Source organism: Zonotrichia albicollis, chromosome 4, assembly GCF_047830755.1.
Source record: "Zonotrichia albicollis isolate bZonAlb1 chromosome 4, bZonAlb1.hap1, whole genome shotgun sequence".
NCBI classification, from domain to species: domain Eukaryota; kingdom Metazoa; phylum Chordata; class Aves; order Passeriformes; family Passerellidae; genus Zonotrichia; species Zonotrichia albicollis.
Window position 1 is genome coordinate 72,350,304 of NC_133822.1, and position 20,492 is coordinate 72,370,795.

At 38.1% G+C, this 20,492-nt stretch overlaps 1 protein-coding gene across 2 annotated transcripts in view; it reads left to right on the forward strand.

Moving 5' to 3' along the window:
* AEBP2 (AE binding protein 2) overlaps positions 1-20,492 on the forward strand; it is a 44,404-nt gene that overhangs the window by 17,010 nt on the left and 6,902 nt on the right. For both annotated transcript variants that reach the window (XM_014275977.3, XM_014275978.3), the window contains exons 2-6: positions 539-746; positions 3,741-3,848; positions 11,230-11,416; positions 18,192-18,316; positions 19,910-19,977. In XM_014275977.3, coding sequence (XP_014131452.2) covers positions 539-746; positions 3,741-3,848; positions 11,230-11,416; positions 18,192-18,316; positions 19,910-19,977 — 696 coding nt within the window. The remainder of the gene's footprint in view (positions 1-538; positions 747-3,740; positions 3,849-11,229; positions 11,417-18,191; positions 18,317-19,909; positions 19,978-20,492) is intronic.

A 20,492-nucleotide genomic window follows, 5' to 3' on the forward strand; every position in this document is an offset into this window, starting at 1 on the left:
GATGCTTGTCTCTATCTGCCGAGGTGCAGAGCAGAAAGGCTGATGGAAGTGACCCCTGCTGGCCACAGATTTCCTCTGCTGATTCTGGCCTCTGGAATCGTTTTGCAAAACCAAAACAAACAGTTTAGACCATGCACGCGAGGGAAACTATGCTGGGGCCATGTGGGAGTGCTTTAAACCCTGGGTAGAACTGAAGTGCTGTATTCTTCTTAAGGCTCTAGTGTTGGCAGGGGATGCTGGACTCAATCAATATATGCAGGATTTTGCATTCCTCCCTTTTGTTCCCAGTGAGCAGAAGCACTGTTGTTGATAATAGTAGCTGTTATCAACTGTTGTTGATAATAGTAGCTGTTTCCTAACTGTACATTTATTAATAAAGCAATGCACCACACATATTATAAATAATAAATTTGTGCAAGGTTTGCTTTCCAACCTGTCTAAATAGATCTGAAACAAAAGAGCTATGATTTGGATTTGCTCTGTTAACATGCAACAAATACAAACTTGGATTTCATTTTTGGTTTTTTCTGTCTTGCAGCATAAGCAGCACTATCATGGACGTAGACAGCACAATTTCCAGCGGGCGTTCCACGCCGGTGATGATGAATGGGCAGGGAGTTGCTGCCTCCTCTGCCAAGAGCATTGCCTATACCTGCTGCTGGGACCACTGCCACGCCTGCTTCAGCTCCAGCCCGGACCTGGCCGACCACATTCGCTCCATACACGTGGATGGGCAGCGAGGAGGGGTTGGTGTTACCTTTGGCTTTCCCTTCTTTCTTATTTGCCAGTATTTTGCTCTTGAATGACAGCACCAAGTTTTGTTTCAAAATTCCTTTTTTCTAGCTAGTGGCAGCAAAGTTAGTGGCCTAACTTTAAAAATGTAGTCAGTTATTTTCAGTAAATTGAGATTTCCAGGGTTTTGATAGTGTGTTGATTTCAATATCCCTGAGGTGCTTACACTTGGAATTCATTTTCTTCAAACTCTTAGTGTACGTGTTCCTGCATGTGAACTCAGGTGAAGTCACATCTTAATTACTGTTACCAAAGGAGTTTTACTACAGGTAAAATCCATCCCAAATGTCCAGAAGGGAAGATGTAAGACTGACTCAAGAGTACAAAGTCTTAACAAAACAGCTCTGTGTGTAATACTGATGGCAAGTTTGCCTTCTATATAATTGCATCTAATTTTTTTTTAAATTGAGTTGCGTATATAAACATGTAAATTCCAGTCTAATCCCTGGTCAAATGATAATTGGTCTCAATTTTAATGTTTAAAAACGTCTTCTAGTAGAGTAATTTCAACTTTGTACTTAACTACCTCCCATCTTCAAGCTCCCAAATTACCTCTGATGTCTGGAATATATCATGTTAACTACCTTTACATCCAGCACAAGCAATGTGCCTGCTTTAGACTCTGTGTGTTGCAGCTCTTCAATTTCTGGGAGAGATAATTCTTTGAGATATTCTCAAAGTAGAATAGTTGTTATCTTTTGACTTTTTGCCCTGTCAGTTCTTCAGAAGGAAAATGTTAGGCTGTTGCACTTTATCTTAAGTGAATAAGAAACTTAAATAAAATGCTAATTTGCATTACTTTAAATAATTTATTATGTAAATATGTCACTGAGACAGCTGTGACTCTGACTGTATTTAGACAATATTTTTTGGCATGATCAAACTTTTCAGTTTCATATTTGATGGCTTTTTTCAGTCCAGTATCTGAGCAGAATCATCCATCCAGTGTAGTGGCTTTTTAGCCACCCATGAGATGATTCCTGAGTTCTGTCCACAGGTATATAAAGGTGTTACATGAAACCTGCATGAAACAGTGAAATGAATAAGGTGTGTTTGGATCTTTGTTATCCCATCCTTTACATTTCTTAAAAAGGGGCTGGAAGATTTTGCAGATTTTGGTTTGGGTTTTTTTCCCTCTATTTTCTTTCTTGTCACTTAACATTTCATGTGACATGATTTGTGGATATTTTCATTTAGTAAATATTGGACTATATTTGTATATTTGAAAGAGGAGGTTGTTGGAAGCACAAAGCGTCTAATAAGTGTTGCATTGAGTTCGCACTTTTGAATGCCCCTACTGGAGTTAATTTTTTGGGAAGTTCCAAGGCAGGGCTGTGGAAGGGGGATGTGTCCTGATGGGTTTGTTTCAGGGATTTGTCTGCCACCTGCCGGTGAGGTGTTCAAGTGTTTTGGAAATTGTCTCCTGCTTTTCATGGGATTTCAGACCTCTCTTAGCTGCAATGGCTCCACATTTGAAGAAGAGTGGGGGTTAAGTAATTGCTTATTGAGAATGGAAAGGAATAGGATAAGCATCTTTGCGTGGTAAAATGTACTTTTTCCAGCTAATACCGAGGTCATGGCTTCAGTCCAAACCAGATACATCCATGATGAGCCTGGGAAGCTTTTTGACAAAACAGTTTTGCTTTTGCAAGATGTTATTTCCGAAACATTTTGGGATCAGCTTCTTGGGTTCCCAAGCTGCCTTGTGCAGACTTCTGGCCCGTGGTTGCAAAGCCAGGTCTTTGTATTTCCCCCATCTGTAAGTTCCAGTAACACCTTTGCCAAGGGCCCTGCAGTTGCTGCTGGAAATGCCAGCACGCTTATGGGGCTGCTGCAGAGCCAGAAATCTCAGAAATCTCAGAAATCCCAGTTCTGTGGTTTTGAGGGGATCTCAAAACTGAGGAGTGACAGACCCCAAATGTTCAGGGACTTGGGCCTTGTGTCAGTGGGTGTGGATCAGTCCCAGCCACTGAGGGGTTTCCAGCTTTGTCTGAGTAAAGCTGGTTATGGATCTATTGTACAGCAAGAACGTGGAACTCCCGTGGCTGCTTTTTCATTTGGAAAATAAAATCTTTTGAAGGGTGAGGGGGTTTTATTCTCCAAAAGAGAACAAGAAACTGAAATCCAATTAGTTTCCTGCATTTCTGAAAACCTGTGTTATGAACAGTGCTCTGCCTGGGAACTTTCTTTTGCTGTGACAAATTAGGGCTTTACCTCCCTTCACCCACAGACCTGTTGAGGAAATTCTAATGAAAGGCAAGTTCATTGAGCTTTTTTATTCCCTCAGTTACAGATAAACACAATGAGAGAGAGAAAAGCAGCATGAGTGAGTTCTGCTCCCCTTAATGCACTATTGTGACGTGATTGTTCTGTACACTGGAATCACAAAACAGCCATAGAATTTTGAATCCTATGAGAATTGGTAGCTTCCTTCATCAGGAATTGAATGTAAGGCCCTAACTAGAAGTATCTGGTATTCCAGAATACAAAACTCCAGTAGATAGATGGCATTGCAATTAAGAGTTTTTACTTTTTCATGCTCAAGAAATAACTTAGTTGCTTAGGAGAGCAAATAATTATATTTCTGTAACTACTACCAAGAAAATGCAAATTTTTCATTTAAAAATATTCTGGCTCCACATCTGGTGGATACAGATTCTGAGTGCAAACACAAATACAGCAGACCCTGTTGCTCTTGATTGTGTTTATCTGCAGGAGCATCTGTCTGTTGGTATTTTCTTCCAGTGACCTGTTCTTACTGAATATTTGGGGTTGTAATTATTTTTTCCTTGGTGAGATATGAGAAGTGTGTTTCAAAATAAATGGTTATTGTTCAAAATTCCTTGAAGTGTTCTGAGATGTTGTAACAACAGCCTTCTTTGCTAATGTGCTTTTTATTTACTGTTCTCTCCAATGTGTGTAAACTTACCACGTTTTTACTCTATTAGGTGTTTGTTTGCTTGTGGAAAGGTTGCAAAGTATATAATACACCTTCAACAAGTCAAAGTTGGTTGCAGAGGCATATGCTGACACACAGTGGGGACAAACCTTTCAAGGTAAGGCTCATTGTAACATACATTATCTCTCATTTTTAGAAATATTCTCTTTGTTTTTCCTAATACAATATGTCAGTTGAAAAATACCATCACTGGAGTGAGCTGAAGAAAAGTGAGCTGAGCTTTCTTCTTTGCAGTAATAGTGCCCAAAGGTCCTGTTCTCTTACAAAAGCAGGTGAAGAAACTCTTATTGTTTCTCTGTCCCTGTTTCTTTTAATCTATAAATGGCAGGGAGTGTAAAAGTAAATAGGGGCTTTGTGCATTCTGAGGTTGAGCTGCTTGCACTGTAACAGTGAGGTATTTTCTCTCATACTTTACACTTGCACATTGAGTTTTGGATCGTGGCTGATGGTGACATTCCTGCTTAAGAGCTGCTTTTGTTAAATTCAGTGGAAACACTGGCAGTGACTATTCATGGTTCATTCTGTGAACAGAATAAGGAAGTCAGGAATGCAGGACCAGTGACCTGAGTGTATTTCCTGCACAGTATTTTCTAACTTTCTCTTTCTTTCTCCCCTTAATCTGTACCTGCAATTCTAGGTATAGTAGTGTTTATCATTCCCATATCCACCAATCCGTTATTAATGAGCTGCTTCATCCTCTTATGGATACAGTTGGGGCAGTTCATAGCTGTCAGTCCTGGATCACTTGATGGTAAGTCCCACCCACACTACTTCAGACTGAAGTTCTTCCATGTAGGATATGAAAATGAAATAGGATTCGGGGGTTTTTTTTGAGTTTAGGTAGCAATTTATGCCTCCTGTTCTCCATCCCTAACCTCACCAAGTTTTAGTCCCTGTCTTCCCTCTCTTCTCTTTCTCCTCAGGTAAAATCTTCCACTTTGTAAAAAATATATTTTAAGGCAGCTTTATAACTAAAAATACTTTTCTGTTACAGGGGTTTCTTTCTGTAGTTACATTTTCTATATAGGTTTTAATAATAGTTATGACAGAAAACAAAACTAAATTAAACTCAAAACCAAAAGAGTAAAAATAGTGCATTGCATGTGAAAAAGACTTTTTTACCAAACAGATTTTTTTTCCATACTGGACTGTGCAGTTTAGACTGAAAATTTCTGACTCAACCACAGGAAAATGAGTATTAAGGTTATCATAACCTGTGCTTGAAGGAATGAGTTTCTTGGAAGGATAGCATAAGGATCATAGATCCCTGCAAGTTTGCAGATATAGTTGTGCCAGGAACTGATCTAATCTTAAATCCTAATCTCTGATTATTAATATTATCATTATTAATAATAGTGGTAATAGTAGCAGTAGTAGTAGTAAAGAAAGCAACCACCAGTTACCAGAGGAAACTTCTACCTTAGGTTTTCTCTATTTTGGAATGAAATATTTTGTCTACCTCAAAGTATAATGGCAAGCTTTGTTCTTGGATGAAAGTCCTTTAATAGCTTAATCTCTGTTCTTATTTGGTCTAGATGAAAGAAACTCAATTGTAGAGACACTGGGTTGAGGAGGTGGCCATAGCTCAGAAACACCAGTAGTACTTCTGAGTGTCAGCCTTACCTGGCAAAACTGAGTTTTTTTGGCCAGGCTGGTTCCAGCTAGAGCCCTAAAATTGTCCACAATTGTTTCTGCTAATAATCATCTTGTGTTCAATATCTGTTGTTTCACCAGCTGATTTTCTGTCCTTTCTGGTGCTACTGAGGGAGAGAACAAACCATTGGAGGGTTGCAGTAGTTAATCATCCTGGCTCAATGTGTGTCACTGCAGCATTTTTTCATACTGTTGTCTGGAGTCCCTCTGTTTGTTTTTTATCCCTGTATTTCTCAATCTGTTCCTGGGAGCTTTGAATGGAGGATAATTGTGGTCTGAGTAGAATTTTGTAACATCTTTTGTTCCCCTGTCATTTATGCTGAAATAAGCTTCAGGGCTCACATGGGGTAGCCAAGTATGTGAGTGTCTGTGATGGCAATCTATTAATTAGCTGGCTCCTTTCCTTCATTTTCTGCTGCTTTTTTTTTATGCTAACTTTAGAAATCTACTCTGAGACAAAAAACACTTGAAGTGTTGGATATTAGTCTTGACCAGTTCAAGAACAGACTTTTATTAATTGTTTTGTGGCAGCCAGTCAAAAATGGAGCCAATGTGTCCATTTTGTGCATTTAGCTTGTCTCATAAATCTTAATTGCTCACCTTTCAGGGAAAGCCAGATTTTTTAAAGTCAGAGTTGCTTTAAAGACCTGTTCTTGATAATTACTGCAGACAAAATATCTCCCAAAACCTAAATTGCAAATGAAACTTCATGTCAGTATACTTGAATCCTAACATAAAAGGAAGGAATCTTTCATTTTGGAAAACTTGCAGGAAGTAATCATTCAGTGTTTCTGTTAAAAAATAATGTTGGGATTCTTGAGGAAAGCTGTAAGAAGTGGTAATGGAAAGCTCTGTGCTGTTGTCTGAAGAACTGCTATTTAGAATGTTTAAAATAAAAACAAAGAAACAAAGAATCTTAGCTAGGAAAATGACAACTAGAAAATTGGAAATCTTACTTTTGGAAAGGTAAATTAAACAGTGACCAGAAGAGAGTAATAAGTATATCACAGATTGATATATTCTTACATTTCTAGTGAAAAGTAGAGAGAAATGTAGTTTCTTAAATTGAGAAGCATTGGAGACTGTCTCAAACATAACTCCCTTTGGCATAGAAGGATATATCCCTGTCCAGCTCCCCTTTTGCTTACAAATGGGCTCATTTTAGGTAGTTGCACATTTTGGGTTTAATTATCTCTTTCTGTGATACACATGGAGCTGTCCTTTGACTAAAAGCTCCATTCAGCTCTAAATGAGCTGTTCTGCTTTCCTATTGAAAGGTCTTTGTGGGTTTTACCTGCCCTTTCCATTCATTCCTATCAGCCATGTGACTGTGCAGTTCATTTGTCACAGAAATGAAATTGCAAAGGCAAAATGGTTCATATTTTCATGAGTTTTTCCTTTTTTTCCTGGTTGTATGGCTGTGTGTCCCTCTCATCGTGAATAAATTAGTACCTGTGTCACAGAAAAGGTACATTTCCTTATGCATACCTATTTTTTGAGACTGTTGTTATGCTAGCTCCTTTTTTCTGTGGGGCAATATCTTGGTAGTGTACATCCAGCTCCTCTGTGAGTCATTTCCTTCACAGTCTGATTTTAGCCAATCCTTTTCATATTTTTTTGTCATTGTAGACATTCATTAAATATAGGCATTCTTTCCAAAGACATTTAGTATGCTCATATTGAACATGATTTTACTGACAGTTGAGAGAGTAAACCCTCAATATTATTCTTTTTTAGATCTCTTACTGCACAATTTTGCAGCTTCTTAGAAACCAGTAGAACATTGTGGATAATCATCAGCATGCAGGGCTGGTCCTCTTGAGGATTCAGCAGCTTGGCTTTCAGACTTTATAGACAGGATGTAAAGGAATAATCTGCTGAGTCAGAAAACATCCTGGTTTCAACAAACTGCCCTTGGCAAGTTGAAAAGAAGTGAATATTAAGATATTTCATCTTTCTTGTCCTTAACTTGGCTGCTACAAGTATTGGAATAGTTAAGGGAGTTGTGACAACCTGTGTTTTCCAGCATGGTTTCTGGTGTAGGGGCAAAATTAAATTAATCAAGTATTACTTGGCACTGAAGGTTACTTGAAGAAACATCAAATGAGCTCTTAGATGTTGAGCACAATGAAAGGACAAATGGCAGATGAGCACAAAATAGTGGGAGATTTTATGCAGAATAATAGCATAAAACAAAAATAAAGTAAAAATTTAAGTAATAATACTTGCATGTAGCATTAGGATTGGGGTTGGTGATCTCAAAGGTCTCTTCCAACCTAAATGAATCTGTGAGGACGCACATGGGAGTGCCAGCAGCTGCTCCCACCCATGGATTCCAGTGGATGTGCTCTTCAAGAGCAATCATGTCAGGTTTGCTCCTGTGGGATAAATGTTGCTAGTGACAACAAGTGGTAGTGCACAGGTTCATTGCAGGCTTCTCCTTAAAATGGGGGAAGAAAGTAGTGTTAAAAATGAAGTTGGGTGCTCCCTGTAACTTCCAGAATTCATGAAGGGGTGACTGTATTTGATACAACCCTCAGTGTAATGCCTGGTGAAATGTAGAAAACACAGGCGAGCAGCTCCAGTCTTCATTGGCAATTCATGTCTGTTACTCTCTTGGCACAATATTTTCTGTCCATCAGAGCATTGCAGATGTAAAATATAAAGGCACTCTGCCCAGACACTCAGATGTAGAGACAATAAGGAAGTTTATCCAGATGTCTAAACTATTTCTGTTAGATTTACTAGAAAAATATTACACACTGAATAACACAAATAGGAGATTTGGTTATTTTGAATTTAGAACAAAAAGCTGCATTGCTAGATACTTTTGTATCCTGTTTGTTAAAGTCACTGATCATTACTGCCCATTAATAATGGTGGGTATGGGTACACTGGAGAAATTAAACTTCTTACATGTTTACTTCCTTTCTCTTGAAGTAACATATCCACCAATCCGGACCCAATCTGTTGTATTTCAAATTCAATGCAAAATTTTGAGATTTAGGTTTTGGGGGGAAAAATGGCAAGATTGGTTCAAAGTTGTGCATAATAGTTGAGTTGATTTATTAGAAGGCCTCTAGAGATCTATAATTATCTGGTGGGAAGCTGATTTGGTGTGACTTACCGTCCAGAGATCCTGAAGTGACAGCCTGAACTGCTCCTTTATCTTTGGAGAGAAGAGACTTTGCCCATTAGTAACGGATTGCTGGATATATTATTTTAGAGAAAAAAAAGAACAAACAGGTAAGATTTTTTCATTCTCCTCTTCTACTATTTCCTGTCTACTGCAAAGGCATTCTCTGTCATCTTTGATCTATCAGCTGTTGATTATTTGAAGACATGATCAGGTAGTCTCAAAGTACACAGAATCTGAATGTAATAATTTCTGCAAATATTTTGTACTGTGGCTGTAGACTATTAATACACTTTCTGGAAAAAGACAATTTCTAGTTGCAAGTAGCAGATATTGAGGATCTAAGGATGTTGGTTTAGGGATTTTGAAAGTAAAACTTGGGTAGAGCAAGAAAAGTTAGCAGTAGCTTCTGTAGATAATCCATATAGAATATTTGGGATTGTTTGCTCTGTACATGACAAGAAAAAAGTTAAGACATCATGAATCAACCTGCAGTTTGTCATAAAACAGTGCTTCCCATCTGACAAGAAGTACAGTTATGGTTTGAAAAGTTTTAGAAAAGTGCCTGACACATGGTTTGTGCTTTTTTCCCAAAGATGTTCCCTTTTTGATACCATATTTAACTTGGAATATGATAATGCATGCACTGTACCAAGGCTTTAGGTTGTTTTGGACCTATAGCAGGCATTGTTAAAACTAAAATTTTAATTTCTCAGTGTGACTGAATTTCAAGATATAGGCTGGTTTCCAGCTTTTTTTTTTTTTTTTTCCTGACAGTGTTTGTGTGATCAAGAGGTGGAATCTGAAGTCAGGAGCGCATTAGTGAAAGTTAATCCTAAATTTCAATTTTGTGGCTTACTTTAATGCAGCTGCCTTTATGGGCAAGACAGCTATTTCAAGGACAACAAAAAGGAGAGGAGAAAATGTTTAAACTGATGCACACATGCATTGTGGACTTATCTGTTGATTGGGAGTTGAACAATCTTTCATAAAAACAAGTGGTTTGGGTTCAAGGTCAGCTTGAGGGGTTTAGCAATCTAATTTAGTGGATGCTGGCCTTACCCACAGCAGGCTCTTGGAACTGAATGACTTTTAAAGGACCCTTCCAACCCAAACCACCCTGTGATTCTGCAAGTGCAGATTTTAAAGAAGGAAATTTGTGTTTGTGTTAGTGTAGTGTAATGAGATCAGCATCCAGAGTGTGCTGGGACTCACAGGTGTGCTGGGATTTCTTCCACTCTAAGTCACTGGAATCTAAGTAGACAATGTTGCTGTTGTTTGAGCATGGGAAATCTTAGGGCAAGGTAAAAAGGCAGAGGGGGGGATTTTGGTAGAAATCTTCACATTTCTTAAGGTGCTTAATAGTGGGGGAGACAGGGAGGACCAAATACAGTGTGAGGGTTCCTCAAGCTTTTTGTCAGGGAATTCTACATTTGAGTTAGTTCATTACATAGAGAACTTCCTCTAACTGTCTCTAAGAATTCTTCCCTTGTAAAAAACACAACAAACACACCAAAAAAAAAAGTGAAGAACTTTCATTTTTTGCCTGTTATTTTCTTGAAATCTGTGTACATATTTTTAGTCCTATAGCAAGTATTAAGCACAAGTATTAAGCTTTTCTCTTTGTGGACACTGTATTTTACTACTGATCATGGAAAACCAATTGCTAAGTCTGAGGCAGAAATAGATGTCTCAGTTCTGCCAGCACTGTTAGAAAACAGCACAGTTGGGATTTAGGGGCAAAAAGTGGGACATGTGGAGTTCTAAAGCTGTTTTCTTGTCTTCCAATCAAGAAGAAAAATCAATCATATGCATACACAACTAATTGCAGCCCGTGATGAAATGCATGTTCTAAAATTACTTTTCTATTACCCATGTAAGCTCAGAAAACAATAGAAAAGGGTTGTGCTTCCCTCTCCAGTGGTATAATTTAAATATTTCTTTTGCAAATAAAATAATTGCAAATATGAATCAGATACTTATAAAAGTACCAATAATTGTAGCCAGTACCAGCTTAGTTGCTGCTGTCATTGTTTGTATGTTTCTACTTGATTATTGTTGGATCTTATTTTTCTGTTGAGAGAGGACATTTCCTTTAAATGAGAACTACCTTAAATGCTCCTGAAGTAATAGCAGCATCCCAAAATGAATGTATAAATAATTGTTACTACAACTTTACTGAAGGTAGTTTTAGACACAACTGTAAGGCAGCTGTTCATTGACATTTTATAGCGTTTACACAGAGCATTGAGCTGTTTCAAATCTCACGTGGGTAAGGATGAATTTGTTACTTCTGCCTTGTCACAGGAAAGGAGGATGTTAGAGGATGTCGCTGTTACCAGATGGAGAGCATTGGAGAGGTTTTGAAACAGTAACAGTGTTTGGAAAGGCAAGGGAATGTTGGTGTATGGAGAAGGAAGTTTGCTAGTGCATTGTTGGAGATTATTTTTATACTATACAATAAAAAATATAGTATGGCATAAAAAGTATCATGAAATAATAATTGGGAGTTAAAAACTTCAAGCAAATATATTTCAGAATATGTTTTTCTTTTTCTTTTTAAGAATTGCATGGTCATTAAGAGTTGGTTTTGCTTTAGTGTGTTGGAAATGGAGGCAGAAAAGTCGCAGCAGTCGAAGCTCCTGTGCCACCCAGGCACTGATGCAGTTGTTGTGTTTTTTCTCACTAGTGTGTAGTTGGTGGGTGCAATGCCAGCTTTGCATCTCAGGGAGGACTTGCCCGTCATGTGCCCACACACTTCAGCCAGCAGAACTCTTCTAAAGTTGCCAGCCAGCCAAAGGCCAAAGAGGAATCTCCATCTAAAGCTGGAATGAATAAAAGAAGAAAATTGAAGAACAAGAGGAGAAGATCACTACGTAAGTGTTCCAGAAGTTCTTGAAAGGTTTGTCGTGGAGTGAAACTTCCTCTTCACCCTGGTGGTTTCTCTGCAGATTTGAGTCTGGTAGGGTTGGCATTCCTTGTGATGGGAAGAAAACAATTCCAGATTCTCTTTGTGTTTCTTTTCAGGGTAAATCTCTGTGTGTCAAGGAAAAAAGATCAGTTTTCTGTGAGCAACAATTGGAGTTGCCAATTGAAAGAAGCTTTTCATTTCAGAGTTGCTTTTTGTTTACTGACTCTATTACTGTTGGAAAGGGTTCTGTTTAGTGCTAATGAGATCTGAAGTTTAGACAGAGATTGCAGATTCATATAAATTAGAGATAAATGCATGTTATATAAGCTCTTTTTTGAGCACAACATTTCATTATGTTAATGACAGTTTTATGAGCATAACCAAGATGTAATTTTGGGCAGAATTGACTTGCTATGGTTTTTTAATCTGTCTCCACATAGTTGCTGTTCATTAATTTTATATGAACCAATGTGCTGAGAGGTGTGATTTGTCATTTAAAGTGAGAAGTGTTTCCTCTAGCAAGAAATCATCACTTACCCAGTACCTCTTCTAGTCCATTTGGAATTGTAGTTTGATTCCTGAGTTGTCCTAGAATTAGACTAATAAAACATCAAATTTCTATAGAGATTCTAATCTACAGAAATAGTTAGGAAAGATTAGGCAACTGTTAAAATATTTCACTTTGGGCTATATTGCTTTGGATGCAACCCTCCAGTACCAAACTGACCATTTGCTAATATTAAAGTGTTATTCTGCCACCTGCATTTTAGAAGAGACATTAAAAAACTCCTTTAGTTTTTTTTTCTGCTGGTGTGTCAACAGCTGAAGAAAAAACTACATGTATTTTTACTTGTGGTGCAAAATCCATCTTACTGTATTGGAAAGTAGAACAAGATACCTTTTTTTATGAACCACTGGACGTTTTAAATCTCATACTGGCCACAGTTTTATCTCTCCAAAACTCTTCTGTAGCAGAACATGTAACTTTATCCATATTTCTCTCCCTGTGAGGAAATACAGTTACCAGTTATTCAAATGGTACTGCGGCAATGGATTCACATACTGGTGGACTTAGGTGATTACTCTTTATCACACAATTGTGATTTATTCTTAATACCTCACCTGTGTTTAAGGAACTTTTCTTCCCTCTCACTGTGGAAATTGGGTAAATGAGAAGGTTGCAGAAGAGAAGGCTGATCAGTGAAGGGTTATGGGCTCACTTTGCAGTATCTTTTTGCATCCTAGATGTAATAAGAGAGACATCTTCAGATAATTGCAGCTTCATAAAGGATCATCATGATTTGTTGACTGTTACTCAAAATATAAAGGTCTGAGACTGGTCACTTGAAAATTCTCATTTTCAGGAGTTCCTGAGTTGCGTGTTACCTTGCTTCTCCACATTGATTTTGTTGGGTGGCTGATTTAATGCATCTTCATTAATTTTCACCCCACTATATGCAGAAGTAGTTTTTCAGGTTGGCATTTTATTAGCAATTGATAAACATCATATTATATTATTTGACTTACAAATTTCAAAGCAGAGCTTCATAATTAAACTTCAGATCACCTGTTAATATGCTTTAGTTGTGATAAGAATTTGCTGCAGAAATCGTGAATGAATTTATGGCAAAAAAATTGGAAATAATAAATATTGTGTGAATGTTAAAGACCAGACTGCAGTATTTGAATGGTCTGCTGTCTTGATCAAGTGTTGCTCAGGAGGAAAAATGACAGCTGCTTGAGCAATTTCTTATCTTCTTGCCTCTTGAGACAAATGCAATGCTGGCTGTAGACTTTTGCCTTGGGGCAGAAATCATCTCTAACTGAATTGGGAACTGACTACTGTAATGTATTTCTCCAGAGGGTATGTGACCCAGAAATGTATCCAAAGTTGATGGCATTTTCTGCAGATGCTGAGTATTGGCAGCCTTCCTTTCAAACTTTGGGTGGGTTATTGTTGGTGAACTGAAGGTGACAAGGGGCTGATACAATCTTGCTTGTCTTTGTTTCTTGGCTTAGTTTTAGTTAAAGAGTGAAGTGTGCAAGTTTGTGTGTTTTGTCTTTACAAGAAGAATGGGGGCAGGCAAAACCTTTATCTAGGAAGCCAAAATAACACAATTTAACATCATTAAATATTTTCAGTTTAGAGTATATAAAGCTAAATACCTAAGAAAGATTTATCTGTAGATGTTTTAAGTGCCCAAAAGGAGAGATGTTTAACACATGTAACCAGGTTCTCTGCAAGTTCTCCTCTCTTACAAGGACTTAATGATCTGGATGTAAACAAAATGCCATTTAATAGTGGACAGTCTGTTTAAATCACTTGCAGATAATAATTTGCCAAAAGCTGGCAGTGTTTTCATCACAAAACAATTTGTCTCTGAAAAAAAATTGTTGTCAGTATGTTCTTTGTGCCTCATGGCTTTGTTAGACCCTGGCTTTTTTTGTAAAGGTGTAAAAGGATTGCTAAATATTTATTGAAAATTAATGGCTGATACATGCTGTTACTGAAGCACCCTCATGTATAAATTCTTAATACTTAAGTACAGCACATTTATACATTTGCTTCCTGGTTTATATCTGAAGGTAACACCTTTTTGTGAGAGAATGTATAATGGAAAGTGAGACTTTACTGTGGCTGTATGTAATGAGACTACAGTCTTCTAACTGATACTTTTAAAGAAAATTTCTACTGTTACTTAATTGTTTTTTTTAGAATCTTGCCATTTTAAAATGTTTTACTTTTCTTTTGTCCTGTCTTGTGTTTTTATGTGTTTCTAAGTTTGAAAATCAGCCTTTTATTATAAAAGTTTGTTTTACTGGTGGCACCCTTTTAACTGGTCACATTCATGGTGCTATAGAGATCTTATTTGTCTTAGGAATTTTGATGTAGAATAATTCAGGATTAGAGTATGTGGCTTGCTTTCTTTTCTGGGTGGCCTTTTTTCATGTTCTCTCACTCATGCAGAGGGGCTTTTAGAACCAAATATATTGCAAGAGTGCACCTCTAAAATAGGTCACAGTATTGCTGTTCTGAAGCTGCCTTGACTGCAGTATTGTTACTTGCTTTTTCATTGCAAAGATGACACTGTAGTCATTAGCATGCATGATAATCAAGTTCACAGGAGGAATATGAGAGAGATAAGGAAGCTTTCTGTCCATGAAATTTTCAATGAGATTCTATTACTTATGTAGAGCTTGGTTTTCATTTGGTGAGTTACTGATGTGATGATGTAATTTATTTGACTTAAGGAACTGAAATGTGTACTTGGAACTTGCATTATTAAGCACGAAGTAAAATACTTAAATCCATTTTCTCAAAATCATTTTGGGGTAAAGAAGCTTAGAAAATACTAACATTAAAGAATAATATAAATAATTCACACACTTTTGAAAAATTGTACCCTTTCTTCTCAGTCTGCTGAATGTTTTCCACTGCAAATCCTGGAGAAATTTGCTGCATGAACCTGAAAGCAAAAATTTGTTGGTTTTTCTCCCTTCTTTCCATCCTCCCTCAGAAATATTTATAAAATCTTGATGTGCTTGCATCACTGAGCACCTGCAGCACGAGCTGGGGTCCTGCATTGGCACTTGGAGTGAGAACTCATTGCAGTGAGTGATTGCCTAACTGGCAGTGTCCAGCTGAGATGGAGCAGGGACAGAACACAGTGTACAGATGAATGCTTACCAACAATCAGCCCCAGGAGCGCAGCAAGTGTTAGCTCTGAAGCCCCAAACTGCCCATCCGATCAGCATTTTACTACTGCACAAGAACATAACTTTGTTATCAAAATGCTTAGGCAGAGCCACAGACTGAGAATCAACCCTGAGCAGTCCTATCCCATTCCCATCCCATTAGCTACTCACACGACCCCTAACACTGGAGCCATATCCCATATCACCGGCGGGTGGTCTCATGTTAGGTACAAGGGGATTCGCCCCATCCACACTCAGGAATTGCTGATGATGCTGTATGGTAGGTTATTCATTAATCTGGAAGCAATCCTGGAATTATTGATAATGCTGTATGATAGGTTATTCATTAATCCAGAAGCAATCCTGGTGGATCCTTCTGTTTGAAGTTTGGTAAGCAGGGCAAACAATAAAGAGAGATAGGGATAAGGGAATTGTCGAGCTAAGCATGATCAGAGCTAACAATGTCAAGCTGACCCTAAGAGCCGTGCCAGTGTCAAACTGACCCTGAGAGCCGTGCCAGTGTCAAACTGACCCTAAGAGCCGTGCCAGTGTCAAACTGACCCTAAGAGCCGTGCCAAGCCATGGGAACCAAGCCAAGTACACCGGGAATTGACCATATTAGGATAAGAGTTCAAAAGTTTAAAGAGGAAGACTCATCAGAAGACCCTCGCCCATGAGGAAGGCACCGAAGGACCACCATGAATAATCCTCAAAATAGATGTCTCCGCCCACGCTCCGCCCACACCACGCCTCTTATGAATATGCATGATTATGTGTATGATAGGTTATTCATTAATCCGGAAGCAATCCTGGTGGATCCTTCTGTTTGAAGTTTGGTAAGCAGGGCAAACAATAAAGAGAGATAGGGATAAGGGAATTGTCGAGCTAAGCATGATCAGAGCTAACAATGTCAAGCTGACCCTAAGAGCCGTGCCAGTGTCAAACTGACCCTGAGAGCCGTGCCAGTGTCAAACTGACCCTAAGAGCCGTGCCAGTGTCAAACTGACCCTAAGAGCCGTGCCAGTGTCAAACTGACCCTAAGAGCCGTGCCAATGTCACACTGACCCTAAGAGCCGTGCCAGTGTCAAACTGACCCTAAGAGCCGTGCCAGTGTCAAACTGACCCTAAGAGCCGTGCCAGTGTCAAACTGACCCTAAGAGCCGTGCCAGTGTCAAACTGACCCTAAGAGCCGTGCCAATGTCAAACTGACCCTAAGAGCCGTGCCAATGTCAAACCGACCCTAAGAGCCGTGCCAATGTCAAACTGACCCTAAGAGCCGTGCCAGTGTCAAACTGACCCTAAGAGCCGTGCCAAGCCATGGGAACCAAGCCAAGTACACCGGGAATTGAACCATATTAGGATAAGAGTTCAAAAGTTTAAAGAGGAAGACTCATCAGAAGACCCTTGCCCATGAGGAAGGCACCGAAGGACCACCATGAATAATCCTCAAAATAGATGTCTCCGCCCACGCTCCGCCCACACCACGCCTCTTATGAATATGCATGATTATGTGTATGATAGGTTATTCATTAATCCAGAAGCAATCCTGGTGGATCCTTCTGTTTGAAGTTTGGTAAGCAGGGCAAACAATAAAGAGAGATAGGGATAAGGGAATTGTCGAGCTAAGCATGATCAGAGCTAATAATGTCAAACTGACCCTAAGAGCCGTGCCAATGTCAAACTGACCCTAAGAGCCGTGCCAGTGTCAAACTGACCCTAAGAGCTGTGCCAATGTCAAACTGACCCTAAGAGCCGTGCCAAGCCATGGGAACCAAGCCAAGTACACCGGGAATTGACCATATTAGGATAGGAGTTCAAAAGTTTAAAGAGGAAGACTCATCAGAAGACCCTTGCCCGCGATGAAGGCACCGGAAGGACCACCAAGAATAATCCTCAAAATAGATGTCTCCGCCCACACCACGCCTCTTATGAATATGATGTAACCCTGCACCCAAGACTGTATAAAAGTTGCTTCTGTCATGAGATAGCCAGAAATCCCTTTTGTGATTTCTCCGACGCATCGTAATAAAATACCTCCTGTCTATGCTGACTTACTTGAGTCTCTTAGGCAGTTATTCTCGCCTTTTGGGGCAAAATTCGGCATCAGCTCCAAGTGCAATTTGTAGTTCATTTGGAAGTCATGGATACAGGAATAGAGAATGCTGCTGCTATAAATGAAGGCAGCAAAAGTTTGAATCAGTGTTTGTGCAGATTTCAGAGTAATACATAGTTGATAACCAGTTCCTCTTCTTAGTTTTAATTTTAGTGTGTTATTTAATAAATTGCTGCTCTCAAGTAAGGCTTAAAAATGTGAATATTTTCATTCTGACAGCTAATGTGATGTATTTACAGTTTTATATGGTATATTTTAAAACACTTCTGTGAAATGTTTCTAATACCATGCAAATACGTTCTTAATAGGAATTATTTTTTAGTGCAAGTATTTTTAGTGTAGAATTGATGGACTTTATTTTATACCTTAAATCAAAATTCAAAAATTTTTCTATTGTTCAAGAAACACCTAACTGTAAAAGTCCTTTTCTAAAAGGAAAAGGCCTTTATAATGCCTGCTGGTTTTATACTGGTTGTAAAATCTGAGATGGGTTTTAGCTGTGCTTTACTCATTATAAATTGAAGGTTAATATGTGCTGCATGAAGCTTGTGCTTCTTGGGTAGAAAATGTTTACTAATAGTCCAAGAACATGGAATGGCAACTTTTACATGGAAAGGAATGTGTAATGGTGTGCAGTTTTTCACCTGACTGTTTGGCATTATTGAAACTGAAATGAGTGGATGTGGTTGCATTTTTGGAAATAGCTGTTTAATTCACAGAGAGTGTGTTTTCAGCAACCTTGAATTGTGCTTCTCTAGGAAGAATTTCTCCCTCTCAGTAAAAATGATGTTTGCAGCTCTCTGACAAGGTAGTGCTGCTGACAGAAGGATAAATGATTTACTAATGACACTTCAGACCTATTTACATGCTTGAATGTGTTTGAATGCTTTCAGTGTGTTGAACACTAAGGATCTCTTTTCCTTTTTTCCAGCAAGACCTCATGACTTCTTTGATGCACAAACACTGGACGCTATAAGACATCGAGCCATCTGCTTTAACCTCTCAGCACATATAGAAAGTTTAGGAAAAGGCCACAGTGTTGTATTTCATAGTACTGTAAGTATTTTGTTTACATTTGTGTCTAAAAAATCCAATCTTTCAGAAAGATTTCTATTTTCTTCTTACTGCTGTAGACATTTAATAAGCAATAAGCAATAGTGGCTCTTCGGTATGGTTGAGCTGTCCACTGTTGTTAGTAAATGAACTTTTAAGAGGTATTGGTGGTAATTGTTCTAGCTCACAGATTGAGTGGATTGCAACATGTCCTGTCTGATCCAGTTGGAGAATATCTAACAGCAACTTTGTGTTGCAGAAGAAAATTGGTTCTATTTTCTAAATAAGAACACGGTTCAGATGGCATTTCCATAGTCATGAGTGGCAGTGGTCATTTATCACAAGAAATGTTTTTGGTGTATAATTGAATATGTAAAGATGTTGATCTCAAATATGTGTTTATTCCCTTTTTTCCTCCAGTTTAAAAGATATAATCCTGAATAAATTTATTCCCATCCTCATTTTTTTCTTTTAATAAACTTACCACCAAAATACTGGAAGGAGGAATTGCTGGAAGGAGGCAAGAACCAAGTGGGGAACTTGTGTTTGGATAGGAAAGACATCAGTATTATTTTAGAAAAGTTCAAAGCAGGGATAAAGTACTGAATTGGGGTAGAAGGATCAGAAGTTAAAAAAGTTGAATAACCTCAGATTTTCTTGAGCATGTTGGGAGATGAGGGCATGTAAAAGGTGGAGACTTGGCTGAAGAAAAGAAGTAAGAGAAGGGACAAAAATGGGGAGGGATGGTTTTAAATTGCTAGAATAGTCCAGACAGGGAGTGCTGGCTGACATGTCTTCAGCTACAGCTTAATCTTGGTATGGGATTCATACTCTTGAACTACCAGTCTCTTTCCATAAATAAAAGATTTTGTGTGCATGAAGCTTATTTCACCTTGTTCTGCAAGGCTGAATACCTGTAGCCTCTATTGAAGATCTTTTCCAAATTATTTCTGCTGAACTAAGGAACAGATATTACAATGATTGAAAAATGTAACTTATGGGTTACCCTGTCATGCCACTCCCAACTTTTGAATTGGCTTGACTTATTTCTCTAAAACATTTAAACACTGAACTGTTCTCTGGTTTTAGCTTTGTCAGGTATTTCAGTTCAGTGGCCACATTTTTAACTAGTGTTTTAACTAGTTACATAGTTTCAATATATTGAAACCTTGTAAGATCCAGAGAGATGCCTGCAATGCACACAATTTACAGTGTGAAATTGTTTTCTTTTTCCAGAAGAGGTCAGCAGAACACCATGTCTGATTTGAGGCCACTGATGCGCGTTTGCTTGGAATTTCCATTTTGTTTCTGGGACAGTGCAGGAATTGTAGAGAGTGTAGAAAGAATATTTCCAAATAAAGCTGGATTAAGTGGACATTCACTGGCTGAATTGTGGTTTTCACTTAAAAACCTAAATGGAGTTAAGTTCTTTGCAAAACAATTTTAAGTCTTCAGAGCATATTTATTGCAGACACACAACTTTCAAGTAGCATAAAAGTTTGCTTTCTATGAATGTCTAGTAGGACATGAAGAGCAACAATTTTTGAGAAAAAAGTCTGTAATTTCGTTTTAATTATGATTTTGTATTTCTTATAGGTAATAGCTAAAAGAAAAGAAGATTCTGGCAAAATAAAACTCTTGCTTCATTGGACACCAGAGGACATGTGAGTATATTGCTAGTGGCACATTTTAAGTGGGGAAAAATTTACAGTGGGATCAATGAACTGGTACTAAATTATTTTGTGCCTGTGAATATTTGCGTTAAAGAGTTAATATTTTAAAAATGCTTTTCAAAAAGTAATTTAGATGTTTAGAAATTGTTAAACAATGAGTTTATTGATTTTTGCTTTCACTTTCAAGTCTTTGGGCTCTAATACCAGTTCAGTTAAATTTCCATCTGTATTTTTAATGCGTTTTGTCACAAGTTTCAATTCATCGTGAGAGACAGTAGCTAAAATGTCCTTGTAAAATAGGCAGGTTTTGGATGCCTTTTAGGACTGATGGTAGTATTATATCTAACAGCATTCTGAAATTTTTCTTTTTACAATGAATACAGATTATATTAATTTACAGATAGAGATGGTTCATTTTATTTTAAGATAAACATTAAGAGGCATGCAACACTGGGAACATGAAAAATAAAAGAGTAATATTTTTTTTTTTTAATACAGAGTCAAAT